The sequence below is a fragment of the Eubalaena glacialis genome, chromosome 8 (genome assembly GCF_028564815.1).
Source record: "Eubalaena glacialis isolate mEubGla1 chromosome 8, mEubGla1.1.hap2.+ XY, whole genome shotgun sequence".
NCBI classification, from domain to species: domain Eukaryota; kingdom Metazoa; phylum Chordata; class Mammalia; order Artiodactyla; family Balaenidae; genus Eubalaena; species Eubalaena glacialis.
In genome coordinates this window covers 99,268,331-99,293,803 of record NC_083723.1, presented here as the reverse complement: position 1 = coordinate 99,293,803, position 25,473 = coordinate 99,268,331, and the positions used below count along the sequence as shown (strand labels likewise).

At 40.8% G+C, this 25,473-nt stretch overlaps 1 protein-coding gene across 2 annotated transcripts in view; it reads right to left on the bottom strand.

Moving 5' to 3' along the window:
- The window catches only part of CPED1 (cadherin like and PC-esterase domain containing 1), a 295,598-nt gene that overhangs the window by 14,038 nt on the left and 256,087 nt on the right, over positions 1-25,473 (bottom strand). Inside the window, exons 17-22 of one of the 2 annotated variants that reach the window (XM_061197987.1) lie at positions 25,164-25,300; positions 9,184-9,404; positions 8,834-8,935; positions 8,328-8,415; positions 4,308-4,454; positions 2,286-2,338 (exon numbers count right to left, since the gene is read on the bottom strand). In XM_061197987.1, the coding sequence (XP_061053970.1) occupies positions 2,333-2,338; positions 4,308-4,454; positions 8,328-8,415; positions 8,834-8,935; positions 9,184-9,404; positions 25,164-25,300 (701 nt within the window). In that variant the 3' untranslated portion in view covers positions 2,286-2,332. Of the gene's footprint in view, positions 1-2,285; positions 2,339-4,307; positions 4,455-8,327; positions 8,416-8,833; positions 8,936-9,183; positions 9,405-25,163; positions 25,301-25,473 lie in introns of those variants that run through there. The other variant, XM_061197986.1, reaches the window with a different exon arrangement.

Here is a 25,473-nt window from a genome sequence, read left to right as displayed (position 1 = left end):
CTCTTCTTTCCAAGGTGCAAGAATCAAAGGAAACCTGTTGATATTAGAGCTGGGCAGTGATGCCGGAAGGGTTCTGTGTTTTGTTTTGTTTTGTTTTGTTTTTGACTGAGTCAAAAGCTAGAACGACATCTGCCAGAAAACAGAGACATCATAGAAAGTTTGTGCAACTGGTTAGACTGACTAATAATCACATAACAGTTGGCTGTGGATTTGCCCCTTCTGCAGCCAGGTTTGGGCTGGTAATATGTTTGTATCCTTTCCAGGTTTTAGCTCACTCACAGTAGATGTTTGCCACATGACTAAAGGCACCATCCAAAACCACTCTTGGGCGAGAGCTACCTGGATCCTGTTTGTTGTCCTGTATAAACACTGGGAAAACAAATTCCACTTCTACCCATGAAGAGAAACACCTGCTTTTCTAATCAGCAGGAACATTTTAGGTGAAATTGATGCATACCAGTTGGGAAATTGTTTATAGATTCATGGTGGCAACATATCCTCTCTTGGTGACTTGACAGATGAAAGAGACACCCCAAGACCTTTAATCTCACCTATGGCAGCAAGAGCCCGCTGGAGCAGGTTTGTTATGTCTAGGATAGAATTCTCACCACAAATCAAAGAGAACACATCGAAATCTTACTGTGATGATTACAGCAATCCTTCTCAGGTATCTATGAATCTATAGTGGGAATGGTTTAATTGAACACCAAAAGATATAAGGCTCCCAAACCCAAATTCTTATTTCTCTAATACAGTAGATCTTAATGCTTGCTTTTACTGTACGACAAATTCCTTTCCCAGCTCCTGAGTCCAGCACAGAGGAAGAAATTGTTGTTATTAATGAATTTCTGCCTTTAATGTTTTGTATGAGACCAATAATCTATGTTTTCTCGGCTTGCCACATTCATCACCAAATCAGCCTTTGCAAAAAGCTTTAGATTTTCTTGATTGTTTATAATAAGCTAACAGTGACTCAAGATGTTGGGTGATGGTTTAGAAAGATTATAAAACATCCGTGTCAGCACTGAAAACTTCCTGAGGTACAAGTGGTACAAACTGTTCAAGAGTTAAGCAACAATTATGCCCAAGTGATGAATGGGTTTAGAGACTTTGTGATAAAGGGAGTCAGCGGAGAAAGATGATCTTATCAGTTCTATGTTGTAACTGGAAAGGTGAATGCTTCCAGAAGTATTTCAGCTCCAACATGAAAACATCAAAATGGATAACACTGCTCAAGAATCAACAGAGACAATTTGGGCAATACCTATATAGCTTGCCATCAAGATGGCACACATTAGAAATAGGGTTTAATAAAACACAATTTGTATATAATAATTGCACACAAAAAATTATAAAATCAAATAAGTGAAGTAATTTTACCTGACATGCTTAAATCATGATTATGAAAATTAAGGATGGTTTTTATTAGTAATAATTATAAGCCAATATTCTAGTTCTGATGGCTCAAAGAGTCTTTACTGTAGTTCTCAAATTCAATGACTCTTACTGTCAACTGGTTGATCCTGTGACAATCATGTGGGAAGGGCATCTTCTGTTTTTATTTATTTTGTTTTAGCCGCACTGTGTGGCTTGTGGGAGTTTAGTTCCCTGACCAGGGATCGAACCCGGGCCCTCAGCAGTGAGAGCGTGGAGTCCTAACCACTGGACGGCCGGGGAATTCCCGCATATTTTGTTTTTAATTGGAGCCATGTGGGAAATCAGTAGAGGACTTCTCTTTTTTAGACTTCCAGAGCACTAAAGCTGAAAAAAGAAAAACAGATACCCTCCCCCAAAATACTAACTGGAGACACATTATGTAAAAATAAATAAGCAAACCTTTTCTAAAAGAGGCAAAAAACCTCTGTATGTTGTCATATGTATGTTGTCTTTCAAAGTCCCCATTTTCTGTGGGTTTGTCAACCTTTGGCTTGTTTTTACAGCCAAAATGGTTATGGTGATACTGGGTTGGCTCAGCTGCAAGTTCAGTTTCTTCCTCTTCCAAGCTACCTGCTTTTGTATTTCTAAGCCTTGACCTTTTGCAAATAGGAAAGGCATTGGAAGGATATTTGCTTATGGAAGAAGTAAGTAGACACACAGTATCCTACAGCTTAAAAATCTGATCTGCAACAGCATGGCCAAGCTTCAAGTTGCTAAAACGCCATGCTCTCTCAGCTGTTGGTGGAGGCTCTCGTTTCTCTGAGATGTAGTTCCATTGCCACACAAAAATATAACATGAATTCATTACCAGAACATACAGAAGAACCAATGCAGTGTCAATAACTTGTGGATATTCATAAAAATCTGAGGATCAAGATGGATTCTGATAGTCATCTTAGGGCTGAAAAACAGGATCAGAAGAAACCTTTAGTTGTCACCTCACTAGTCAACCCACTCATGACTGCACTCTGGTTTACAAAGGGGGCCACACCAGAAAGAACAACTGGATCAGCATCTGATAGGACGGTCAAACGAGGCAATCTCCATCACAGTTTCAGCTGAAGCTCCTGAGATCTAAAGCCAACAACAGTAGCCAAGTAACCTCATAGTCCAAAGCAATGTCCTGGCAATGTATGCAAAAGTGTGGACAAAATCCAGCTTAGCAAACCCTTGTCTGATTAGGTGTTGGGAAAAGGAGAATAACGAAGAGAAAGAATTTCTGTGAAGGGCATTTCCCCAATACTTTACGGTTTTCCTCCATCTTGGGCAGTTGCTTCATCCTTGCTTTAAGCCAAGTGAGACAGGACTTCAAGGAACCAACTTTGAGAGGCGGACATGTGCCCTTTGGGGATTGGAAGCATTAGAACTGGTATGAGACACCATGGCTATAGATCAGCTTTAAGGTGGCAGAGAGAGTGAGAGAGCAAGAGTGAGAGTGAGAGCTAGAGAGAGAAAGAGAGAAAAAAGAGACAGGGCTGCACTGGGAGCTCACTGTATTTCTACCAACAGCAGAGCAAGGATGCTTGAGTGTTTCTTGGGTGGACCAAACGTGGGCAACTAAGTGTAGCGAGCCTGGTGCTATGCTGAATATTTTCCAAGAGGAAGCCTGGAGAAGCAATGTGACCCCCAATAGAGGGATGGACAGTTGGAAGCCAAGGGGGCAAGGAAGGAATGCAGCTGTAAAGGAGACATTGCCTCCATCAAAGAAGCTATTATCAGAGGGCTCGGTGGGAGTGTCTTCGAGGAAGTCCACAAGAGCACCTTCAAAAGAAAGAATCAGCATGTTATGCCCAGAAAGCACATCGATGGCTTATGCTTATGCCACTCAGGTCAGACTTTTGTTGCCCTTAACATCTCCCTAACCTGACCCAATGAAGAAAGGGATGGGAGAAGAGTAGCAAAGCACGATGGGGAAAAAGGAAAGAAGCCTCCTGCACCCTCTCTCTTACTTTGGGTTTTTGAGACTGAGGCAGGCCTGAGCTGGGGGAGGGAAATAACTTCATGTGGTTGTAACACAGGACTGGGCAGTTTTAGTTCTGAAGTGAGAGTCTTCTTGTGCCTGAAAGTGATTGGAGTCCTATTATTATCTGAAAGCGGCTTTAAAATTTTGGGACTTACCAAGATTTTATGCAAGTGTAGGGAGGAAATAATCCACAGAGTTTGAAAGTATGGGGCGGGGGGAAGGAAAAAAAATATTTTCTGCTATCACCTTCTCAGCTAAGACTATTTAATTACTGGCTACAAATAAAATCATTTCCACCACTAGGAAGGAAAAACTATTCAAAACACAGGCCCTCCAGGAATTCCCTGGTGGTCCAGTGGTTAGAATTTGGCCAGGGCCAGGTTCGATCCCTGGTCTGGGAACTAAGATCCCATAAGCCACGCGGTGCAGCCAAAAAAAAAAAAAAAAAAAAACCAAACCAAACAAAGGAAAACAAACAAACACCACAGGCCCTCTGGTTAATGCATTGGATAAACCAGTGGAGGAAGCTCATTCATCAATTTAGCCTTGATTTTCAAGATCCACTAAGACATTTGCCACCTTCTTTGGATACAATTTCTGATGGGAAGGCTCGGAGTCTATTAGAAAAGACAAGTGCTCTCCAGGTTCCCATCTTCCTGCTTGTGTTGACCAGTGATTCTGGTTTTCAGGTGTCTACATAAACAGTAAGTATTCTAACACGCTTCATTTTGTAGAACCTCGAGTTGGGACTGCTACCTGCTTTGGCTGAGTGATGATGAACACATTGTTTAATCTCCTCCGGACATGGTTTCTTTAATGCAAAATAAGACTGACAATGCAATTAAATATATAATGAGAAATTTTAAAAAATCAAAAGCTACAAAAATCAGAGAGCCAGCATAAATACCTCATGAAAATGACATCCGCACGTCCCCTGCAAAAACTCTTTGTATCGCCCCATTGTTATAGTGAATGTGTCAACCACTTCATAGCCGTATTTTTTTGCAGCTTCCAGAATAATCAAATTTTCTTTCCATAAATTCTGAACCTCACTCTGTATTGGAAAAGAGAACAATGAGAATTTTGATTAAGAAGACTTTTATGATTTAATAATTCAGGTAAAATCATGTAAATGTCATCTTTTTTAAAGATTGATCTTATTGTAAGATAAAGAATTAATTTCTTTAAGATGTGTTCTAATTTTCATGTTCCCCTTATATAAACATTGATGTAAATATAAAATAGCAATATATCAATATCTATAGTGACACACAGTTTTGAACTTTTTCTTCTATGAAAAGCAGTTAGGTTTATTGCCCACAGAGATCCATTGAAGTAGCTAAGATTCTCAATTTAAAAACCAAGACTTGAAAATCACAAATTCTAGCTCCATCTATTTGAATTCTTATTCTTTTAGGCATTTGAGTATTAATTAGTATGTTTTGTTTTTAACTCTGTGCTGGGGGACAGGAATACAAGGATAAACAAACCACAGTACCTGCTCTTAAGACATTGCATTCAAATAGGAGAAACAGATATGTAAATATTTACTAAGTCCTTTATTGGAGGTAAATATACCAGGCTCTGGGCTGGGAGAGAAAAGGGAATAGCTCTGCAGAGGCAGGGGGACAGCTGCACAGGGAGACTTCAGGAGGGGTTCCTGAGCAGAGTGAGGTTTGCTGGTTGGCAAACAGGGTGAGGAAACAGAGAGGGGGAGTGTGCTTCGGGGAGCCCCAGAATTGAGTGAAGGCTCTAGCTGCTGCTTCTCTAAATCATATTCCTCCCTCCCTCCCCAGCTGTGTCTGAGGCAATGATGGAGCTCGGCGGGGGTTCTAGTTCAGGTCCACTGTTGAGAAAGAGGGACTCCTCCACTAACTACTCCGGCTCCAGGATGCCTCATCGGCTTGGCCAAGACTTTCTCAGACTGACCCATAGTCTGAGACTCTTCCTACCTCATCCATCCTTCTTCTACTCCCTTTATATCAGACACATTACAGTCCAACACGGTTCCCAGTACAGAGTAGACATTCAAAAAATATTTCGTGCAAGATTGAGTGATATGCATTGGGTGGTGTGGTCTGAAACTGTTCTCGCCTACTCCTGCCCCCTCCTTTTTATTCTTCTCAAACATTCTTTCTAATAAATCCCTTTATTTGGCTAACCCTGTCATGGTGTCTGTCTCTTTGAGAACCCAAACTAACACAGGGAGGGAATTGAACTCCCCTTGTCTTTTCTAAAGAACAAAAAAAATTTGTTTTCATTTTCCAGGTAAAACAGCAAATAATTACTTGCATTTACTAATCCACCTGCAAGGTAAAAGAAGCAGTACAAAGACATCTAACTTTCTGTCTTCTCCACTGTGCTTGCATAACTATTTTTATGTGACATTCAAAGAAGAGTGTTCCCCCCGGCCCCCCAAATAAATGTAGTGAGTAGAAAAGGCTCATAAAGGAAAAACCTGGAGGAAAAGGACAGATGGGAATTTGGTCTCTGCCATCCCCTGAAAAATAATGCTCAAGGTGCTTAGTACCATTTGTAGGCCTTTTCGTGGTTGGTGACAGTATCCTCTGAACTTTAATGTGTCCAATTATAAAAGGTAGAAGAAACTTTACAGTGAGTGTTTTACAGAGAAAGTTCAGTACTCTGGGAAATAGACTCTGAGTCAGAAATTTGCATGCAGGGGGCCACCAGGAAAGCGCCCTGGAGATCAACTCCTCCAGGGGAGTGAGGGCCTACACGCTGGATAGAGAGAGAAGTTGAGCTGCAACATCGTTGCAACAGAGGCTTTTGCTGATCCCACCGGGAGTTCTAGAGCTGGGGTGGCCCTTCTGAGACGGCCCAAATTAAGGAAAGGGGGCTGAGTCTTGGTTGAGGCTCTGCCCAAAAGGCAATTCCTGCTGGGACTCAGGTCACACTCGCAGCAGCCCGGAGGAGTGAACGTCTCAGTCCTGAAGGGACCATCTGGGAGCATCCAAATCCTACAAAACATCACTCACTCATTCACGCGTGAGAGGTTTTCTGAGAGTCTCCTATGTGCTGAGCACTGTGCTTTGCATTTGGGGTACCGGAGTGAGGCATGCATCCCTCCCCCGTGCCTGCTCCCACAGACATTAATCTAGCAGGGGAGACAGACAACCAAAGCTGGTATCTGTTGAGGGACCCGGATGAGGACACCAGACAATGTTACAGGAGCTCGTAGCAGGAAAAGCCAACTGAGCCCAGGGTGTCAATTAAATCTTCCCAGAGAAAACTGCATTTAATCTAACACTTGAAGGGTGACCAGAAGTTACGCAGGTGAGGGGGTAGTGGGAGAGTATTCTTTAGGAAGAGGGAACAGTGAGTTCAAAGACCTGGAGGTGACTGAGAGCATGGCGTGCTTGAGGAGCCGAAACACTCGGTGTGGAGTGTGTGTGTGTGCGTGCATGCGTGTGTGTGTACATGTGTGCATAAGCGTGGAAGCAAGGACTAAGTCTACCGGGAAGGCGGAGGCCACGTCTTGAGTGGCCACGAGGAGGATGATGAATGCCAGTGTCTGATGACAAGTTCAGAGTTCTTTTCTGCCTCCAACTTGCTCTTGTCCTTTTCTCTTTTGTTCTATCATTCCCCCTCCTCTTCTTCCCTCCTTTTGTTTTCACCCAGTTTGCAAAGACCGATGAGCACAATGGAAGCCCTGGTGGCAAGCACAATGGTTAACAGTGTCTGGCACAAGGTAAGTGCCGAAGAACTGCTGGCAGAGATGAGTTCATTCTAAATCTAAGTAGGCGTCACAAGTACTCCAGTTCCTGTGAGAAGCCACAGTCAAGGAAGCAAAGCGGAGCTACCAGAGTCCTCAAGAAGGAATTACACATTTGACCTGCAGCTTTCAAATAACATTAAAGGAGATTCAACTCATAACCCGCAGAGACAATTATCAGAAGACCCCTCTTCTAATCCCCGACCATCTCAAACCCTTCAGCTACCCCAGATGCTAAATGTCTCAACTCACTTTAAATGACCTTAACCCCTCCTGACTCCAAGAGGCTGAATTTGGAGGTTTTATTTGGGCCACTTTCTACCAATTCTCCTGCTTTTGCATCACAGATCTGGTGGCCAGGCAGGCAAAGTTTCGAGAAAGGAGAGGAGGGTCCTGTAATCCCTGTTGGAGAAAGCTAGGAGCGCTCATAATTGACACAAAAATAAATCTCACTCGGTTTACACATTAAATGGACAGCCTCCTGTCTCCCCAGTTCCCAGTGCCCCCCTCCCCGCCGCCGAGCTCCCCCGAGCAATTGCACACAAACCCGGCTGCCTGTGAACTCTTCTCTCTGACAAGAGCAGCTGGTTCTCTTATCTACAGATGTTGTCTTTCCTTTCTTTTCTGAGACTTCTATTTAGTGTTGAGACTAACTATTTATTGTCTTCTGTAAGAACTGGTCAGAGGCCTCTAACTCCTTTCATTTATGAATATCCAACCAGAGGCAAGATGAATGATACTACTTTAAAAATACTACTGATTTTTTAAAGCAATCAGTCAGAAATCATCTTAAAAAGACACCCTTTTCCTAAATACTCATTCATACTGACAATTTCACATGTGTTTCAGCACGAGCCTTTAACGGTGTGTGAAACATTACTGAGGTAAGGAGATACTTAAAGCATGATCCATCTCATCTACCCCTCAGGTCTTTATCTTTTCAAACTCTGGTACCCCCTTTCTTCTTTTATGAACTCAAAGCATTATTTATGGCATATTTATGGGCTGTAGTCCCCTTATTTCCAGGAATAATTATATCTGATTTATAATCATAATCCTTAAGTATATCATCTCCTTTGAATTTTATGAAGGTTGCTTAATATTATTTAGTGCCTTTTGGGTCCTTTTTCAGACACCAGCAAGGAGCCTTATAGGAACCTTGAAGTTCACATAGCCTGGTGAAAATGGGCTTACCTGCGTTAAGAAGTGTACTCCATCCACCGGCAGATGAAATCCAATTCCCAAAGTTTTGATGATCACAAGGATATTGAGTAAATTTTCCCTGTGAAATAATCAGAACTCAAGCCATGAACTTTGATTACATTTCTAGATGTCCGTGTTTACATAAGCAAGCAGAGTGGAATTCCTTTAGAATGTGATAATTGGCATATAGGACTAAATTCTCATTTTATAGATTTAATATACACTAGTGTTGTGTTTTTTTTTTTGTGGATAGAGTTTTATGTGTCAGTGGGCATGTTTTGATCTGTAGTAAACGTAAACTTGGATGCCAAAGAGCCATCTTGTGATTGGAATATAAAAGTATTTTGAAACATTTTAAACTAGACTTTAAGTACTGGATTCTAAATTACAAGTTGCCCTTTATATAACATCTTGATAAAATTCTGTCACATCGAGTAACTTGTTTTTTTTTTTTTTTACTTAGAACACTAATGGCAATTATTATTGCAGAAATGTACCTCTTTAAAACCTTGTGAATAATTTGCAGGTGATTGGAATTAAGCCACTGAACACCACCAACGACTAATACAGTCTGGCTGGTATTCTCCAGGGGATGTGATCTGAAAGAAAAACAACACATGTTGCCTTGAAACAGATGGTAAACATTTTAACAGCATTGCCTCACATTTCATTGAACCATATCTGGCATCCTGATCACAGGACCTCCCTGTCATTTCTAACTCGTTTTCAGCCATATTACTTGGTATTTAAACTTTTCAGTGCATTTGATATACAGCAAACAATTATGACAGCTAGTAAAACATCAATCCATTGTGGTATTGTTTCATTCAAAATAGTTCCACTGTACCTTTGCAAGAGATGTTCAAGGGCTTTTTCAAATGTTGGTCTCAACGAAGGGCTTATCCAGAACTGTGGATAGTAGGAATAACTGATCAAGGTCTTCCCACCATTGACGTTGTGATAGAATTTAGTGCCATGCACCTTCTGCCATTCTTGAAAGGTTTCATTCAGTCTTTCGATCAGATAGTACATTATCCCTCTGTTGGTCGAATCTCCAATGAAAAGAATCTATAAGTTAAAAAATTTGGCTTTCAAATCTGATGCTTATATGATATAGAAGACAATATAAAATAAATAATTTGATGAAAACAAAGCCGCAAATCTAATTGAAGGACAGCCCTTTAAATGGTTAGAAATGACATTAATCATATTCTCCCCCAAACCTGTTCATTTTCCTTTTCCATATTCCTAGTAATGACATCATCTACTGACTTACTAACTCACGTTTAAAGCTTTTTGCTTTCTTTATGCTGTCTTTAATTTCTCTACCTCTCTTATGCTCTTAACTTTCTCATCGAATCAGCTTAACAAGTTTCATTGATTCAAATAGGCATGACGTATTCTAGTGCTGTAAGAATACTTAGAGATTTTCCAATCTCTTTATTTCATAGATGAGAAATCTGGGAGTCCACAGAGGTTAGCTAGCTCGATAGAGGTCAAGCTACTACTTGAGAAAAGAGCCACAGGACTAGAATTTAATTTTCTGAAAAGCAGTCTGTGTTCCAGGGTGCAAATCCCAGTGCCATTTGCCCTGGAAGCCTCTCACCCATCACCTCCTTCCCACTCCCACCAGCAGAGCCCTGCTTCAGGCTCCGACTGCCTTAAAGGTGTGCTATTGTTAACATTTGCTTAATGGGTCTTCTTGCACAATGGCTGCCCTCTAATCCATTCTCCACACGGTAATACTGGGATAAATTTCCAAATGTCTCATCTCACTTTCACACTCAAAAACCTTATCGACTCGCCGCGTACTACAGAGTCAAATCTTAACTCCTGAGGTTCAGTTAACATTTGCTGAATTTTTATTGCCTATCGGCTTTTGCTAAGTGGAGATTTCTCATGGGGTACTCACTTTTAATCTTCATAATCGTGAGGTGTGAATCATTCTCTGTTTCACGGATGAGGGATTTGAGGCTCAGGGAGACTGAGGTTATAAATCTAGTAAATGGGGAACACAGGACTCAAATCCAAGTCCTTTATCTCCAAGTGCAGGGTCGATGGCCCCATCCTCTCAACACTTCTCCTAAAGTAAGCAGGTCAGATTCCTACTTTTTCACTGAACATGATTTGCACTCAACAACATCTGTTTTTCCTTGTGCTAATCCGTCTGCCTAGAAAGCCCCTCTCTCTGCAACCCCACCTGTGTAAATGCTACAAATCTCCAGACTCGCCATAAACGGCTCTCTCAGCCGGTCTTGTCCAATGCCCCAGCGAAAGTGACCTTCTCTGTCCTCCGTGATTTCATTATAATTTTTATTTCCATTACTGATTTTATCAAAGACTACATGAAATTATGGCTATTTGTCTCTGTATCTTTTTTCTCATATCATATCAAGAAGTATTTGAGGTCAGAGTCAAGGTTACTTTCTAAATTCTAATTTCCCCCATAGTTCTATGCATGCATTTTAAAAATATTTACTGAACTGAACGTCAAAGGGACTTTTGTTAGAGACAATTCCTTTCAATGTCTTTGGAGAAGGTTTAATTTGTACTTCAGTTTTTTTCTCTTTCTGTTGAGATTTCCCTTTGCATTAGTCATGTACATATTCACTTCTGATTTTAAAAGCAGTCGCTGCATCACTTCTCAGGCACTAGTGCATTCGTCCATCCATAGTGAATTTAGTGAGACTCTGCAAAGGTTTATTTTTTCCACAGTAAGTGTATTCAAGTAGCTGTGTGAAGAAACCCAGAAGGCATTCTCCTTCAAAATTTGCTTCCCATCAAACACTGTTACCATAAGCATCGCCAAACTCAACTGAATGATGTAAGATGTCAAGGCCCCAGTCACTGAGTCTCTCGGTCAAGTTCCATTTGGGGCAATAAAATCTCAGTATGAGAAAAATACTTTGTGAAATCACTTGAAATTCTTCCTACTGGATTTGACCTATAATTATTTCTGTTTGTTTTTCTGGCCCAGATTTCTGATGTTTTAAAAGGGAAACTTTGAATAATCAGGAAAGCTCTTCATTTCAGAGACTAGTAATTATCCAACTCCATTTGTAATAGTTTGCTAGGGCTGCCATAACAAAGTACCACAGACTGGGTAGCTTAAACAACAGAAATTTATTTTCTCATGATTCTTGGCTAGAAGTCCAAGATCAACGTATTTGCATGGTTGGTTTCTTCTGAGGGCATCTCTGCTTGACTTGTAGATGGCCATCTTCTCTGTGTCTACATATGGTCTTTCTTTTGTGTATGTCTGGGTCTTAATCTCCTCTACTTATAAGGACACCTGTCATATTGGATTAGGGCCCACCCTAATGGCCTTGTTTTAACTTAATCATCTCTTTAAAGGTTCTATCTCCAAAACAGCCACATTCTGAGGTTATTAGGACTGGGAATTAGGATTTCAACATATGAATTTGGTTGGGTAGAAACACAATTCAGCTTTTAATACCAGTAAAGGACCTTGGAAATCCAGTTGTTAAGCTAAATTTCCACTGCAGATTTTTCTTATGGGGTCTTTTCATTTCAGTATCAAGACACAATCCCTCCTAGTGTCTCTCTGGGCAGCCAGTAAGATCACTGGGTGTCTGTATCGTGGGCTACAGAGAGAACTACAGAGGTTGAAGAAAATCCAATGAGCTGCATGTTACTGAGAGAAAAAAAAATGTCTAGATTTCCATTTTTTTCTGTGGGGTTGTATGAAGATGCAGCCCATCAGTGCATGACAGGGGCAAAGAAGTTGTGTTTCAGAATTCTTAGGTACTGTTATTTATTATCCAGATGATCTTAGACAAACTATGTGACCTCTTCATGGGTTCATTTCCTTATGTGTAGATTGGGGAAAATAATAGCACCACTGTAAAGGACTTTAATGAGCTTTTAAATACTTATCTTATTCCTGGCACCCAGCCACAACAAATGGGAGCCAGCATGAAAGCACAGGAAAGCAAGAAGTGTTTTGGAATGCTTCTAGTGGGTCCTGCAGTGCAGTGCTAGGCACTTTAAAATTTGTTAGCTATTTCAGAGAAAACGTCAGTAAAGATAGGAGGCGTCTAAATCACAGCAGCCTCTCTCCTGTCCTATCCACCCTGTTACAGACTCTCGGCAGGGCTAGTAGGGTTGCTGGTGAAACTGAGACTCTGAATCAAGAGCCGGAAGAGACATCGCCACCCTGAGCAAACCAAGGATCTCTGAAAGGTTCCTCACGTCTGTCTCTACTGCTCATCAGTGACTAACAAGAGCTACAGGGATGGGAGAAGGAAGCATCACCACCACCATCTGCAAAACAAGTTCTTCTAAACGGCAAATATCTAGATAGCATTTTTCAAGTCTAGTAGACACAGCTCTGGGAAGACTATGTCCTAGAGAATTATTTTAGCCCAGTGCCTTTCTATTCATGAAAGACAGAAATGATAAATTATAACTAAAGTGAAAATGCACTTGTGAATTTTAAATTGCTGGTTCTGTAGGTGAAGCAGTTTTTGGAAGAGGTTAATTGGTATTCCTAACTAAAAGATTTCTAACTTCGAGATATCAGCGTTTTTAAGTGCACACAATTAAAAAATAATACCCAGAATAAAAGTGGTTCTCTTCAGCCACATGATCCATATTCAGTCTTTACATCTTTTAGATCATTTGACTTGGTAAATTTTTAAAAGGAAATTTGCAGATTATTCGTTTTCAAGGTCAACTTCTACTTTAAAAGGTTTAAATTACCATAACAAATATTTATAACTAGCTACACATTTTGTAAATAATTCTTCTTTCCTGTGAAGATTACTGCCCTATACTAGCATGCACAGGTGTTGGTTGGCAGATGCAATCAAAGAAAAAAACAAGTAACCAGTAAGCAATTATAAAAATAATCAATATTAGCAGTAAAATATTAAAATAACTATTTCTTCCCCTAACAAAGATTTTTAAAGGTCCAACGATATCATGAGTTCAGGGAAATGAACCCTCTCATATACTACTATGTAAGAACCACAAGGGAGAGATTTTTTTCTTTCTTTCTTTTTTTTTTTTTAAACTGTTGAATTCCAAGTGTCCAGAATACTGCCTGGTGTAAAAGTCAGTCCTCATTTGTTAAATGGATGATTGGAAACTTTGATGCTGTGTATATAAATCAGCAGTTTTCTACTTCTAGGAAATTTCATGGATGCCCATGAAAATACATTTAAAAGCAAAATAAACTGGAAGCAACATAAATGTCTATCAGATTGATTATATTAAGGTATAATCGTACACTTGAATTCTTTTAATCTTTTAACAATGATATTGTAATATGGATATATTGTGATGGGAACATTTTAGTTAACGTTTATAAAAAGATGATTACAGGGGCTTCCCTGGTGGCACAGTAGTTGAGAGTCTGCCTGCCAATGCAGGGGACAAGGGTTCGAGCCCTGGTCTGGGAGGATCCCACATGCCGCAGAGCAACTGGGCCCGTGAGCCACAATTACTGAGCCTGCGCGTCTGGAGCCTGTGCTCTGCAACAAGAGAGGCCGCGATGGTGAGAGGCCCGTGCACCGCGATGAAGAGTGGCCCCCGCTTGCCGCGGCTGGAGAGGGCCCTCGCACAGAAACGAAGACCCAACACAGCCAAAAATAAATAAATAAATAAATTAAAAAAAAAAAGTTTAAAAAAAGTATCAACAGCTGTAAAAATGGAATTCCTCTTTAAAAAAAAAAAAAGATGATTACAATCAGAATATAAATAATTGTTGCATTTTTGTAAAAGTAAAGCATATGGATGCATAGAAAAAACCCTGATTTTTACAAAAATTTATTATTTAATTTATTTATTTTTGGCTGCGTTGTGTCTTCATTGTTGCGGGCGGGCTTTCTCTAGTTGCAGCGAGTAGGGGCTACTCTTCATTGCGGTGCGCGGGCTTCTCATTGCAGTGGCTTCTCTTGTTGAGGACCATGGGCTCTAGGTGCGTGGGTTTCAGTAGTTGCGGCATGTGGGCTCAGTAGTAGTGCCTCGCGAGCTCTAGAGCGCAGGCTCAGTAGCTGTGGCACACGGGCTTAGTTGCTCTGCGGCATGTGGGATCTTCCCGGACCAGGGCTCGAACCCGTGTTCCCTGCATTGGCAGTCAGATTCTTAACCACTGCGCCACCAGGGAAGCCTGACCTGGGTTATTTTGAAGTGATGATATTATGACAGTTTATTCTTTTCACTCATTTGTATTTTCTAAATGAACAGATATTGGCTTTTTAGATTAATTAAAAAAACAAAAGCAGCAACAGTGGCAACAATAACAGTATATCCATTTGTTTAAAAGCATTTTGAAAATTCACGTAAAAATAATCAGCTTAAATAAACTTTATTTCTACTTTTTTTAAATTTTGAAATTCCAGTGGTTTTTTTTTAAATTGGATTATAATTGCTTTACAATGTTGTGTTAGTTTCTGCTGTACAATGAAGTGAATCAGCTATATGTATATGTATATCCCCTCCCTCTTGGACCTCCCTCCCACCAACCTCCCATCCCACCCATCTAGGTCGTCGCAGAGCACCGAGCTGATCTCCCTGTGCTATGCAGCTGCTTCCCACTAGCTATCTATTTTACGCATGGTAGTGTACATATGTCAATCCTCATCTCCCAATTCGTCCCACCCCCCCAACCACCCCCAACCCCGTGTCCATAGGTCCGTTCTCTACATCTATGTCTCTATTCCTGCCCTGCAAATAGGTTCATCTGCACCATTTTTCTAGATTCCACATATATGTGTTAATATACAATATTTGTTTTTCTCTTTCTGGCTTACTTCACTCTGTATGACAGTCTCTAGGTCCATCCACATCTCTACAAATGACCCAATTTCGTTTCTCTTTATGGCTGAGTAATATTCCATTGTATATATGTACCACATCTTCTTTATCCATTCATCTGTCGTTGGACATTTAGGCTGTTTCCACTTCCTGGCTATTGTAAATAGTGTTGCAATGAACATTGGGGTACATGTGTCCTTTTGAATTATGGTTTTCTCAGGGTATATGCCCAGTAGTGGGATTGCTGGGTCATATGGTAATTCTATTTTTAGTTTTTTAAGGAACCTCCATACTGTTCTCCATAGTGGCTGTATCAATTTACATTCACACCAACAGTGCCAAAGGGTTCCCTTTTCTCTACACCCTCTCCAGCATTTATTGTTTGTAGATTTTTTGATGGTGGCCATTCTGACTGGTGTGAGGTGATACCTCATTGTAGTTTTGATTTGCATTTCTCTAATAATTAGTGATAGTGGGCATCTTTTCATGTGCTTCTTGGCCATCTGTATGTTTTCTTTGGTGAAATGTCTATTTAGATCTTCCACCCATTTTTTAATTGGGTTGTTTGTTTTTTTGATATTGAGCTCCATTAGTTGTTTGTATATTTTGGAGATTAATCCTTTGTCAGTTGCTTTGTTTGTAGATATTTTCTCCCATTCTGAGGGTTGTCTTTTCGTCTTGTTTATGGTTTCCTTTGCTGTGCAAAAGCTTTTAAGTTTAATTAGGTCTTATTTGCTCATTTTTGTTTTTATTTTCATTACCCTAGGAGGTGGATCAAAAAAGATCTTGCTGTGGTTTATGTCAAAGCATGTTTTTCCTGTTTTCCTCTAAGAGCTTTATAGTGTCCGGTCTTACATTTAGGTCTTTAATGCATTTTGAGTTTATTTTTGTGTATGGTGTTAGGAAGTGTTCTAATTTCATTCTTTTACATGTAGCTGTCCAGTTTTCCTGGCACCACTTATTAAAGAGGCTGTCTTTTCTCCGTTGTATGTCCTTGCCTCCTTTGTTATAAATTAGGTGACCATGTGTGCATGGGTTTATCTCTGGGCTTTCTATCCTACCATTGATTTATATTTCTGTTTTTGTACCAGTACAATACTGTCTTGATTACTGTAGAACAATGGCCTAAGAGAATCAAGATTAAACATTGGTTCAATAAACCTATCACAGGAATAACACTAATCGTATTTTGAATTCCAGTAGCAGCTTTATTCTAAAGATTGAATGGCTTTTTCCTATGTAGCATCTCTCTCTGGTCCTGTGGTATGAAGGGAGGCTGCCTCCATCCAGGTGGGCTCTGGAGAGGAGCAGAAACATCTGTGTCTTGATGTGTCATTAGAGGCTGGATCTCAGCTCATCAGCGGGAGACAAAGATGTGTTTAGAAGAGTTCTGCATCTGTTCTATTCCCAAAACTTGGCATGCAAGGTGTCACTGAAAAGTATATAGGGTCTGGTGTTTTTTCTACTATTTTTCACACCATCATGGACCATAGGACCTAGAAGCACATCCTGTTCTTAGGCTCTATTAAAGCTTGGGCTTACTTTAAAATAGTCTTCTTAAAAACCATGAAATTGGGTTTCCCTGGTGGCGCAGTGGTTAAGAACCCACCTGCCAATGCAGGGGACACGGGTTCGAGCCCTGGTCCGGGAGGATCCCACATGCCGCGGAGCAGCTAAGCCTGGGCACCACAACTGCTGAGCCTGCGCTCTGGAGCCTGTGAGCCACAACTGCTGAGCCTGCGCTCTGGAGCCTGTGAGCCACAACTGCTGAGCCTGCGTGGCACACCTACCGAAGCCCATGTGCCTGGAGCCCGTGCTCCGCAAGGAGAGGCCACCACAATGAGAAGCCCGCGCACTGAAATGAAGAGTGGCCCCCGCTCGCCGCAACTAGAGAAAGCCTGCGCGCAGCAATGAAGACCCAACGAAGCCAAAGATAAATAAAATAAATAAATAATTAAAAAAAAAAAAACCATGAAATTGTCTTTGTTTTCATTTCTAATTTCTCAACATTATATAGTCCCTGTATTAGGTGACACAGGCTAAGTGCTATTAACAAACAGAGCCCCAAAATGTATAATGGCCTAAACACAATTGATGTTTACTTCTCCTTCAGGAAAACAGTCCAGGTGGTTCCAGGCAGGGGTATGGGGGTGGGTTGGGGCAGGGAGGTCATTCAGGGTCCCAGGATGGTTAGACCGTGCCTTCCTCAAATACGGATTCCTAGACCTCACTGGGCATTGATATCCAGCTGGGGGAAGGAGTAAAGAGCTGCCAGGTTTCCTATGGGCCCACCCTGGGGGCTGGGCACATCACTGCTGCTCATATCCCATTGGTTGGAACTCAGTCATATGGTCATGCACCTGATTTCAAGGGAGACTGAGAAATGTAGTCAAGCTTTGTTCCAGAAAGAAGAAGAAATGAGTTTGATGAACACTTCCTTAGTCTTTACCACATTGTCCTACATGCTAAATCTTTCTGGGGAAAAAAACACCTAAATTCAGATTTTCCACCTGTGAATTAGTAAAAGTGTGAAGCATATGAAAGACTAAATTTATAATCTACATAATGCATAAGAGCACTTCTGTTCTTAGAGATATTGATTCCTTGGGACAAATAAGAGCAAGAAATATCATCTATTCGTGAAAATACAACAAAAACTTTGGGAATTTTTGATTGAAATATACGGTAAAACAATTTTCATCCCACTTTATTCATCATGAATAAAGGGAACTAATGATGACGATACTTAACATGTAAATATTTTACTCCATTACCTCCTGTCTCCAAAGTCACCAAAAGTAACAAGGACATAGTTAGCAAAGCAAGTTATAAAGAAATGAAGAGAAGCAATGGGGGCTGTCTGTGTTGAGTCAATATAAAGGTAGTTTGTTAGCTTCTCAGATTCTTCTGATCTGTTGAAGCTAGGAAAGAACTGGGTATATGTAGAATCAATAGACAGGGAAAAAAAAAAAACCCTTGATTTAAAATAATTTTCTATCTTCCTTTCTTTCCTCTTGTATAGGTTCTATCTTAAATATTCACAGAGATGGGGATATTTCTTCAGAACAACAAAGTGCATGGAGATGCCAACACAGGTCTCAGCCAGCTAATAGGAACCCACTGGAAGCTTCCAAGAGGGGAAGTTACACAGGAGCTTCTTGTCCATTAATCTAGGCAATGCCTGCTTACTGGAGAGCTCTCATCTTGGTAAATAAAGGAAATGAAAGTGAGGTGAGGAGGAGTCCTATTCATTACACCTAGTCCAGGGCCAAGCATAGCCCATACGTTTAGAAAGCTCCACAGTGATTCCGATGAGCCCCATGATTGAGCACCACTGCCCTCATAAAATAACTTCCCATTCTAAGTGAGGTATAGGGTGATTCAGCTCTAATATGAAGCTGAGACTGATCAGATGGCTAATGATATTTAGGGCATGATGAAAATCTAGCTCATCAAAGCGTCTCTCTGTGAAATGTAATACGATTGCAACGAATGTTTTTTCAGTGATGCATTTGATTAAACTGGCTATAGAGGACCAAACAAATTGCTCTCTGGAGTCAAGAACAGATGAAAACTGACATGTCGGCAAGTCACTCTAAAACACATGAAATCTGGCAGAAAAGAAAAACAAACAACTGAACAATATCACCTAGACATAGATCTTCTAACTGTTTGGAACAAAAGTATGTATCTATTTTGCCCTTCTCTCTGGATTGTGGGCATTATGTGTAAGCCATCCTTTCCTGGTGAGAGTCAGGTACACTCCTTTTCTTCTGTTCACCCTTTTTTATTGAAACTGACAAGCAACAATGAATTGTGTAACCATAATGGAATTCACGTATTAGTCAGAACATATTATTATAAATTGGGCGTACTTCAAATATGTAAACACCTTTAAGTCCAAGACAGTACTTAACTTGCAAACATAGCTTAAAAATGCTAGTTACATTTCCTGTTTTAACAGCTGAGTTTAAATACTTTCAGTAAATATTGCCTTTTTATATTTTCCTTTCTTAATTGCACTCTTCTCTCAGATATTTTATTACTGAGTAATAAAATACTGAGTTTGTCAGTTGAACTATGTTTCTGACAAACAAAATAAAAGCTCGTTACATTCAGTTTTGGTCAGCCTCCTAAGTTCTTTCAGTTGTAAATTTCATTACCCTACTTCTAAACTATTTCCTATGTATTTTGCACTGTGATTACAAAGTTATGCTCTGATAAATTTTTATAAATGTTCCAACCAAAGTTTATTAAGTAAGAGGTGTGTATCTATTTAGAGACATTTGTCAAGAGTATAACTGAACACATAGTTTGTTCTTTTTCAATGAATTTTGCTTTGATTCAACACGATGGCACATCACAAAACCTATATATATCTACAACACCTTACAAATGAAATAACTCATATTTGGATAGATTTAGAGTAAAAGGGGTCTCGTATTTACCTGCCCTCCAGACACTAACAAGTATGCCATAGAAAGTGATACAAATGCTCTGAGGAGAAACCCTGTGCCATCTTTCTGCAGAGATCAGCCTCCTGTTCACTGAAGTAAAGGCAAATGACTGAGGTATAAAAAGTTCGGTCTTGCTTACACACCATTGAGTGCAGTGACATTCCTGGTCAAAGTTACAGGAAAATTGAACGCCTTTTTAAATCCCAACTGATCTGTGTTTTGTTTCTTCCCCACCGGTGGGCCTCCCTTTCCAAGTATAGCCTTCCATTCATCACTGGAAAGCAGTGGTAAAAAGATGTAAAAGGTCATAATAACAACATAAGGAAATTCAACTGAGAGAAATGACTACTGGAGATTCTAAAGAAAGCAGAACACTGTTTGAAGGCCTAACTTTCCAATACTTCTCACGGACCCAGTCAAGTTCTGTTGAAAATTGTTGAAATTTTGTTGAAATTCGGTTGCCTTTTAATTTGATTCTTTTGAGAAAGATAACTCAGTTTAATGTATTCCCTTAAAGGTTGCCTTGATTAGGATTTAAAATAAACTTCTGTTTTTTTTGTAGCACAACATATTTGCACTACTGTACACTGTAACAGTGACATTTTTGGCTTCTCACGGTAAAAAGTCTGAGTTTTCCATATTAATTGAAAGTTTTCAGATGAGTAAGGGTACTATACCATTAGAAATTGCATGTCTAGGTATGTCCCCACTTTTACACAATCCAAGAGGCGTAAACTGGAGCACACGGAAAACGAGTAACTCAGAATCACGTCCAGTGCACTCCTCGCCTGCTTGGTTCCTGCCCATTGTCTGTTCCCTCCATTCTCTGTTCCCTCCAGTAAGAGAAAATTCAAAGAAGGCACTAAGCTTGAATAATACAACTCTCACCATAGGTTCTTTTGAGAAAAAATGAAGATCTTTATTTTTTTCTCGTTCAATTAAACTATTTCAAAGTCATGGGATTGGTAGATTGCCTATGACTGCCAACACCACTCTGCTCAGGCACTTTCTCTTTTGGCAACTTTTCCAGACCTTCCCAGTCCAGGTCAGGTGCCAGCCTCTGGGCTTCTCCCAACCTTTGCAATGATCACGCTATACTGTAACGATCACTTCTCTCATTTGCCTTCTTCCACTAGAAATTTGGCACCTTGGAGGATCGTGGTGTGCACACATAGAACAGATTCTTAGCTCAACAAAACTAGATGAATGAATAACAAGGTGACATCCCAAAAGTTGAAAAAGTGTTCTGGGCTTAATTGTGTTAAGTGGTCAGCTGGATTCCACTCTGTGAGAACACGTTAGGGATAACTGAGATTGCAAGGTTTCTGATGTGGGGCAGCAGAGTTACTCTGATGCCTTCAATGAATAAAAGAGTCACTTCATTCCTGAGTGCCAGTCTGAAGCTGCTGTCCTTTTGCATTTGTGAAGTGAATTTCTGGATGATATCACCCAAATAATATGCCTGTTTTCTTGAATGTTTGACATGGCAAAAAGAGTCCCCTACCTGCACCTCACCCTCCAAAAGAGTCAGGTGTTTGTAAAACAAAATATTTGTGTTACTTTTTTCTCTATTTTTGTAACTGATATGCTTTAACATGTACTTGTCTTTGAAATAGAATGGTGATTACAAAAAGTTCTGGGTAGGATGAGAACTCCATTGCCTCAATAATGAAATACAAGAGTTTCACGATCACTTTGTATGTTTATATTTTTCTCCAGGAGAATGAGAAATAGATGTATAGGGAAAACCTTCTGCTAACCAACTCCTATTCATAAGTGAAGCTTTCTTAAAATAAGTGCCATTTCATAGTTGTAATCGTGAATGTTTACCCAATTATCTCTGTGCTGTGTGGTACATGAGGGTATAAACCTGTCTGCACATTACCAAGTCCTGTGATTCGGAATATAAAATGTCTTTTTCAGTTTTTCCCTTCTTTGAATTTCCATGGCCTCTGCCCAAGTTCTGATTTATACAACTTTTCAAAATATAGATTTTTGGATTTAAAAAGGTGCTCACACATTGTAAACATAAAGGTAATACACATACATGTATCCCCTGCTTTCCGAAAGTTCAATTTATGCCACTTCGTTTTTCTGAAAGACCTACATTAAGACAGGCATTTTTCCTAAAAGTGAAAATCCTCTTCGGATTTCTTTTGGTTAGCAAAAACAGGTACTAATATAGGTCTTTCAGAAAAGCAAAGTGTTGTCAATTGAACTTTCTGAAAATCGGGGATACTCTTCACTTTCCTCCACTTCGATTTACGAAAGGCTTCATAGAAGTGCTCTACTTTTGGATAGCGGGGGAAACCTGTATTTAAAAAGACTTCTTCGCACTTTGCCAACCATAATTTACTACCTGAATTGGCTTCACGGCCATATGACCTTGGCATTCACACAGGGTCTGTGTGTGAAAGGATCCTGTGCTTGGTTTATTGCTCTGCTTTTGCCTTCTCAAAATTCTTAATAATTATTGAACACAGGGTCCTGCACTTCCGTTTTGCCCTGGGCCTGGCAGAATATATGGCCAATCCTGTCACCATCCCACTCCTCCCCTACTCCCCTCCACTTACGTAATCACTCTTTTTTTAAAAATAATTAATTAATTAATTAATTAATTTTGGCTGTGTTGGGTCTTCGTTGCTGCCCGCAGGCTTTCTCTAGTTGTGGCGAGCGAGGGCTACTCTTCATCGCGGTGCACGGGCTTCTCACTGTGGTGGCTTCTCTTGTTGCGGAGCACGGGCTGTAGGCACGCGGGCTCAGTAGTTGTGGCTCACGGGCTCTGGAGCGCAGGCTCAGCAGTTGTGGCGCACGGGCTTAGTTGCTCTGCGGAATGTGGGATCTTCCCGGACCAGGGATTGAACCCGTGTCCCCTGCATTGGCAGACGGATTCTTAACCACTGCGCCACCGGGGAAGTCCAACTTATGTAATCATTCTTAAGGGCTTGTTACTTCCAGAAATATTCCGTGTGTGTAAGCATGTATGTGTTAGGTTTTGCATTGATGAGATTATTCTATACGTATTCTTGACTTTCGTGGCTTCCTCAGTGTGGCGTGATAGAATTTTTCCATTAAACAGTCTCTGCCCCCCCAGCACCATGCCCATTTCTTCCTGCCGTAGGCAGTCTCCATACTATTGCAGGATGGTTTTTCTAATTCTGGTTGTGCCGTTGCTCTGCTAAAAATGTACAATGCTTCCCTGCTGGGTATAAAGTAAATTGGCATCCTGGTAAACACAGCAGGCTCTGTAGGACCACTGCCAGTATGCTGGCAAATTTGAGTTTCTGAGCTTGCAAGTCTGAAGGATGCTTCTGGACCCAAAGAATCACTAAGAGAAGCCCTCACTGCCTAGCAGCCAGCTGGTCGGTCTCTACGGGGATCACCTGATCTGAACACAGGCCTTTATTTTCAGACTTTGTAACATCATCTCTCTCTAATGCGTAGAAAGAAGAGATCTTCCCTTTTTCTTATTATTACTTTGTAGAGTTGCTAATAATTGAAATGAACAAAGACCATACTGTGGACTTTGTGTTTGTGTCCTCCCGAAATTCACATGTTGAAACCCTAATTTCCCCCCTCCACACCCGCCCACCACGTGATGGTATTAGGAGGTGGAGCCTTAGAAGGTAATCAGGTCTAGATGAGGTCATGAGGGTGTTGGCCCCATAATGGGATTAGTGTCTTTATAAGAAGAGGAAGACATTAGAGGTCTCTCTGTCTCTGTCTCTCTACCTTATGAGGACACAGCAAAAAGGCAGCCAACAGAAGCCAGGAAGCGGCCTCTCACCAGAACCAAACTGTGCTGGCACCCTGATCTTGGACTTCTCAGCCTCCAGAACTGTTGAGAAATAAATATCTGTTTAAGTCACTCAGGCTATGGTATTTTAAGACTGACAGGGAAGGCATTTAGCTTTCTACAAAGTTGATTAATCTAGAGCATGGGATTAGATCATATAGACTTATTCTTATTTTACAGATGAAGAAAATGAGCCTGAGAAACAATGTGTCCTGTCCAAAGCCATGGACTTTAGTGATGAACTTTAACATCTACTGACTTTCAGGTTAATAGATGGTGACATCTCGGAATCTTCTGAGGTCAGAACGAGATTCTTAAAGAGTTTGGAGAAGTCTGACTTATGACGACTATTTTCATTGTTTCCAGTCCTACATTTCTAGGATATGGAGGTTGGGTTGTCCAAATTGGTGGTTCAAACTGCCTGAGTAGTGGCCACTTACATACATGTGTGATCACAGGTGAATTACTCAATCTCTCTGAAATTTAATATTCTTAAGTAGAAAACGGATCTAAAAATATCTACCTTACAGACTTGTGAATAGGAATAAATAAAATTTTAACTTATTCATTTACTCAACGAATATTTATTAAGTGACTATTATGTTACAAACGCTGTGCCAAGCAAGGAGATTATGGTAGTGAATCAAATACATTGGCTGCCCTCCTAAAGCTCACAGTCTGATAGGATTTAAGGTGCGAAAAAGTCAGTAGCACAGTTCTTTGCACAGAATCAATGCTCACTTAATAATACAGCAACAGAAGTTTCTGACATTTCTTTTCTTCCCTTCCCTTTTTTGAAACTAACTAATACTGCTGCTTTATCTTTAGACATCCTCTCAGTCATGAACTTTGGGGCATTTATATTAGAATCTCCATGAAGAAGAGGTCCATTCCCCTGCCTTGCTTCTCCCACCTGTCATTCGTCTTTAAACCATTTGCTGGTAGAAAATCTGAACATAGGCCTAATCTGAAAAATTGACATATATTTACTCCACTGTACTCTATGAATCATAGAGCTTCTTAAAAAAATCAGTTTTTGAAATCAGTCTTGCCCGTGCTTGAGAGCTTGCAAACAGTTTGTAAGGAAATGTCCATCTCATAAAAAGTACTTAGAAAGTCTGCAGAAGGATTACTTACTTCATGTTAACCAAGCATCTCAGTCTATGTGCCCAGTTCGCACGTCCGAGAGCTCTGCCAGAATCTACCTAGTCAGAGCACGCCTAGCAAGGAGACACTGCATGTCCAAGAGATCAGCTTAGAAGCCGCACTAAAGGGAAAGCAGCCTAGCGAGGTCCACGCGAGACCTGCCCGGGAACGTGAGAGAAGATCAGGAAGGTTAGTGTGTAAAAACCATGCTATGCACGGGGTATGCTGAAGCAGAAGTCTTACATGCAGGAACACTGCACCGCCTGTGCGAGCCACAGATGGCTGTTTTAACTGCAGTGCCTTGCGAGAGCTGCAGTTGACAAGGCCAGATGCTCTGAATCGCCAACTGTCAGTTGACATGGCCAGCTCTTACCCATGTGGGCTGAGAAAACCAGCATGGAACTGGGTCAGCACAGGACATGATTTGAAGAGCCTCAATCTGTCAAGTAGACTTATTTGGAAATAACTGAGCATTGTGAGCAAAAATTGTTAAGGCTCTTCTATGATAATGCATTCATTCAGAAAGCCAAACTGCATTCAGTTAGCTGTCCTCTGCAGAGTGAGGGAGCAGGAATTGGTCTAGTAGGTACAGTTCTGGTGCTGTGGGTGGTGTAAATGAAAGGTCTCCCCCACTGATCCAGAGCCTACCTTCCTTCCTCCCAGGCACTGCTGGAGTTGAGGCTTAGTTAGGACACCATATTGACAGTTGTGAGGCTGCCAAGTGATTTCTCTCCAGTCACAGGTCCTGTTGTCTGAACAGCTAAGGCAAGGCACGATCCACTGGCCTGGAAGAGACAGCAAAACTTCTTTGGTTCAGCTTCTACGGGTGAAATTATAGTTTGCAAGTAAGTCTAGAATTCAGCAATGGCACAGCATTACAGAAATCACAGGGAGGAGACCACTCTTACATAAACCCAGTGGAGCAGTGCATGGCCTCCTGCCGACCAAACAGAATCTC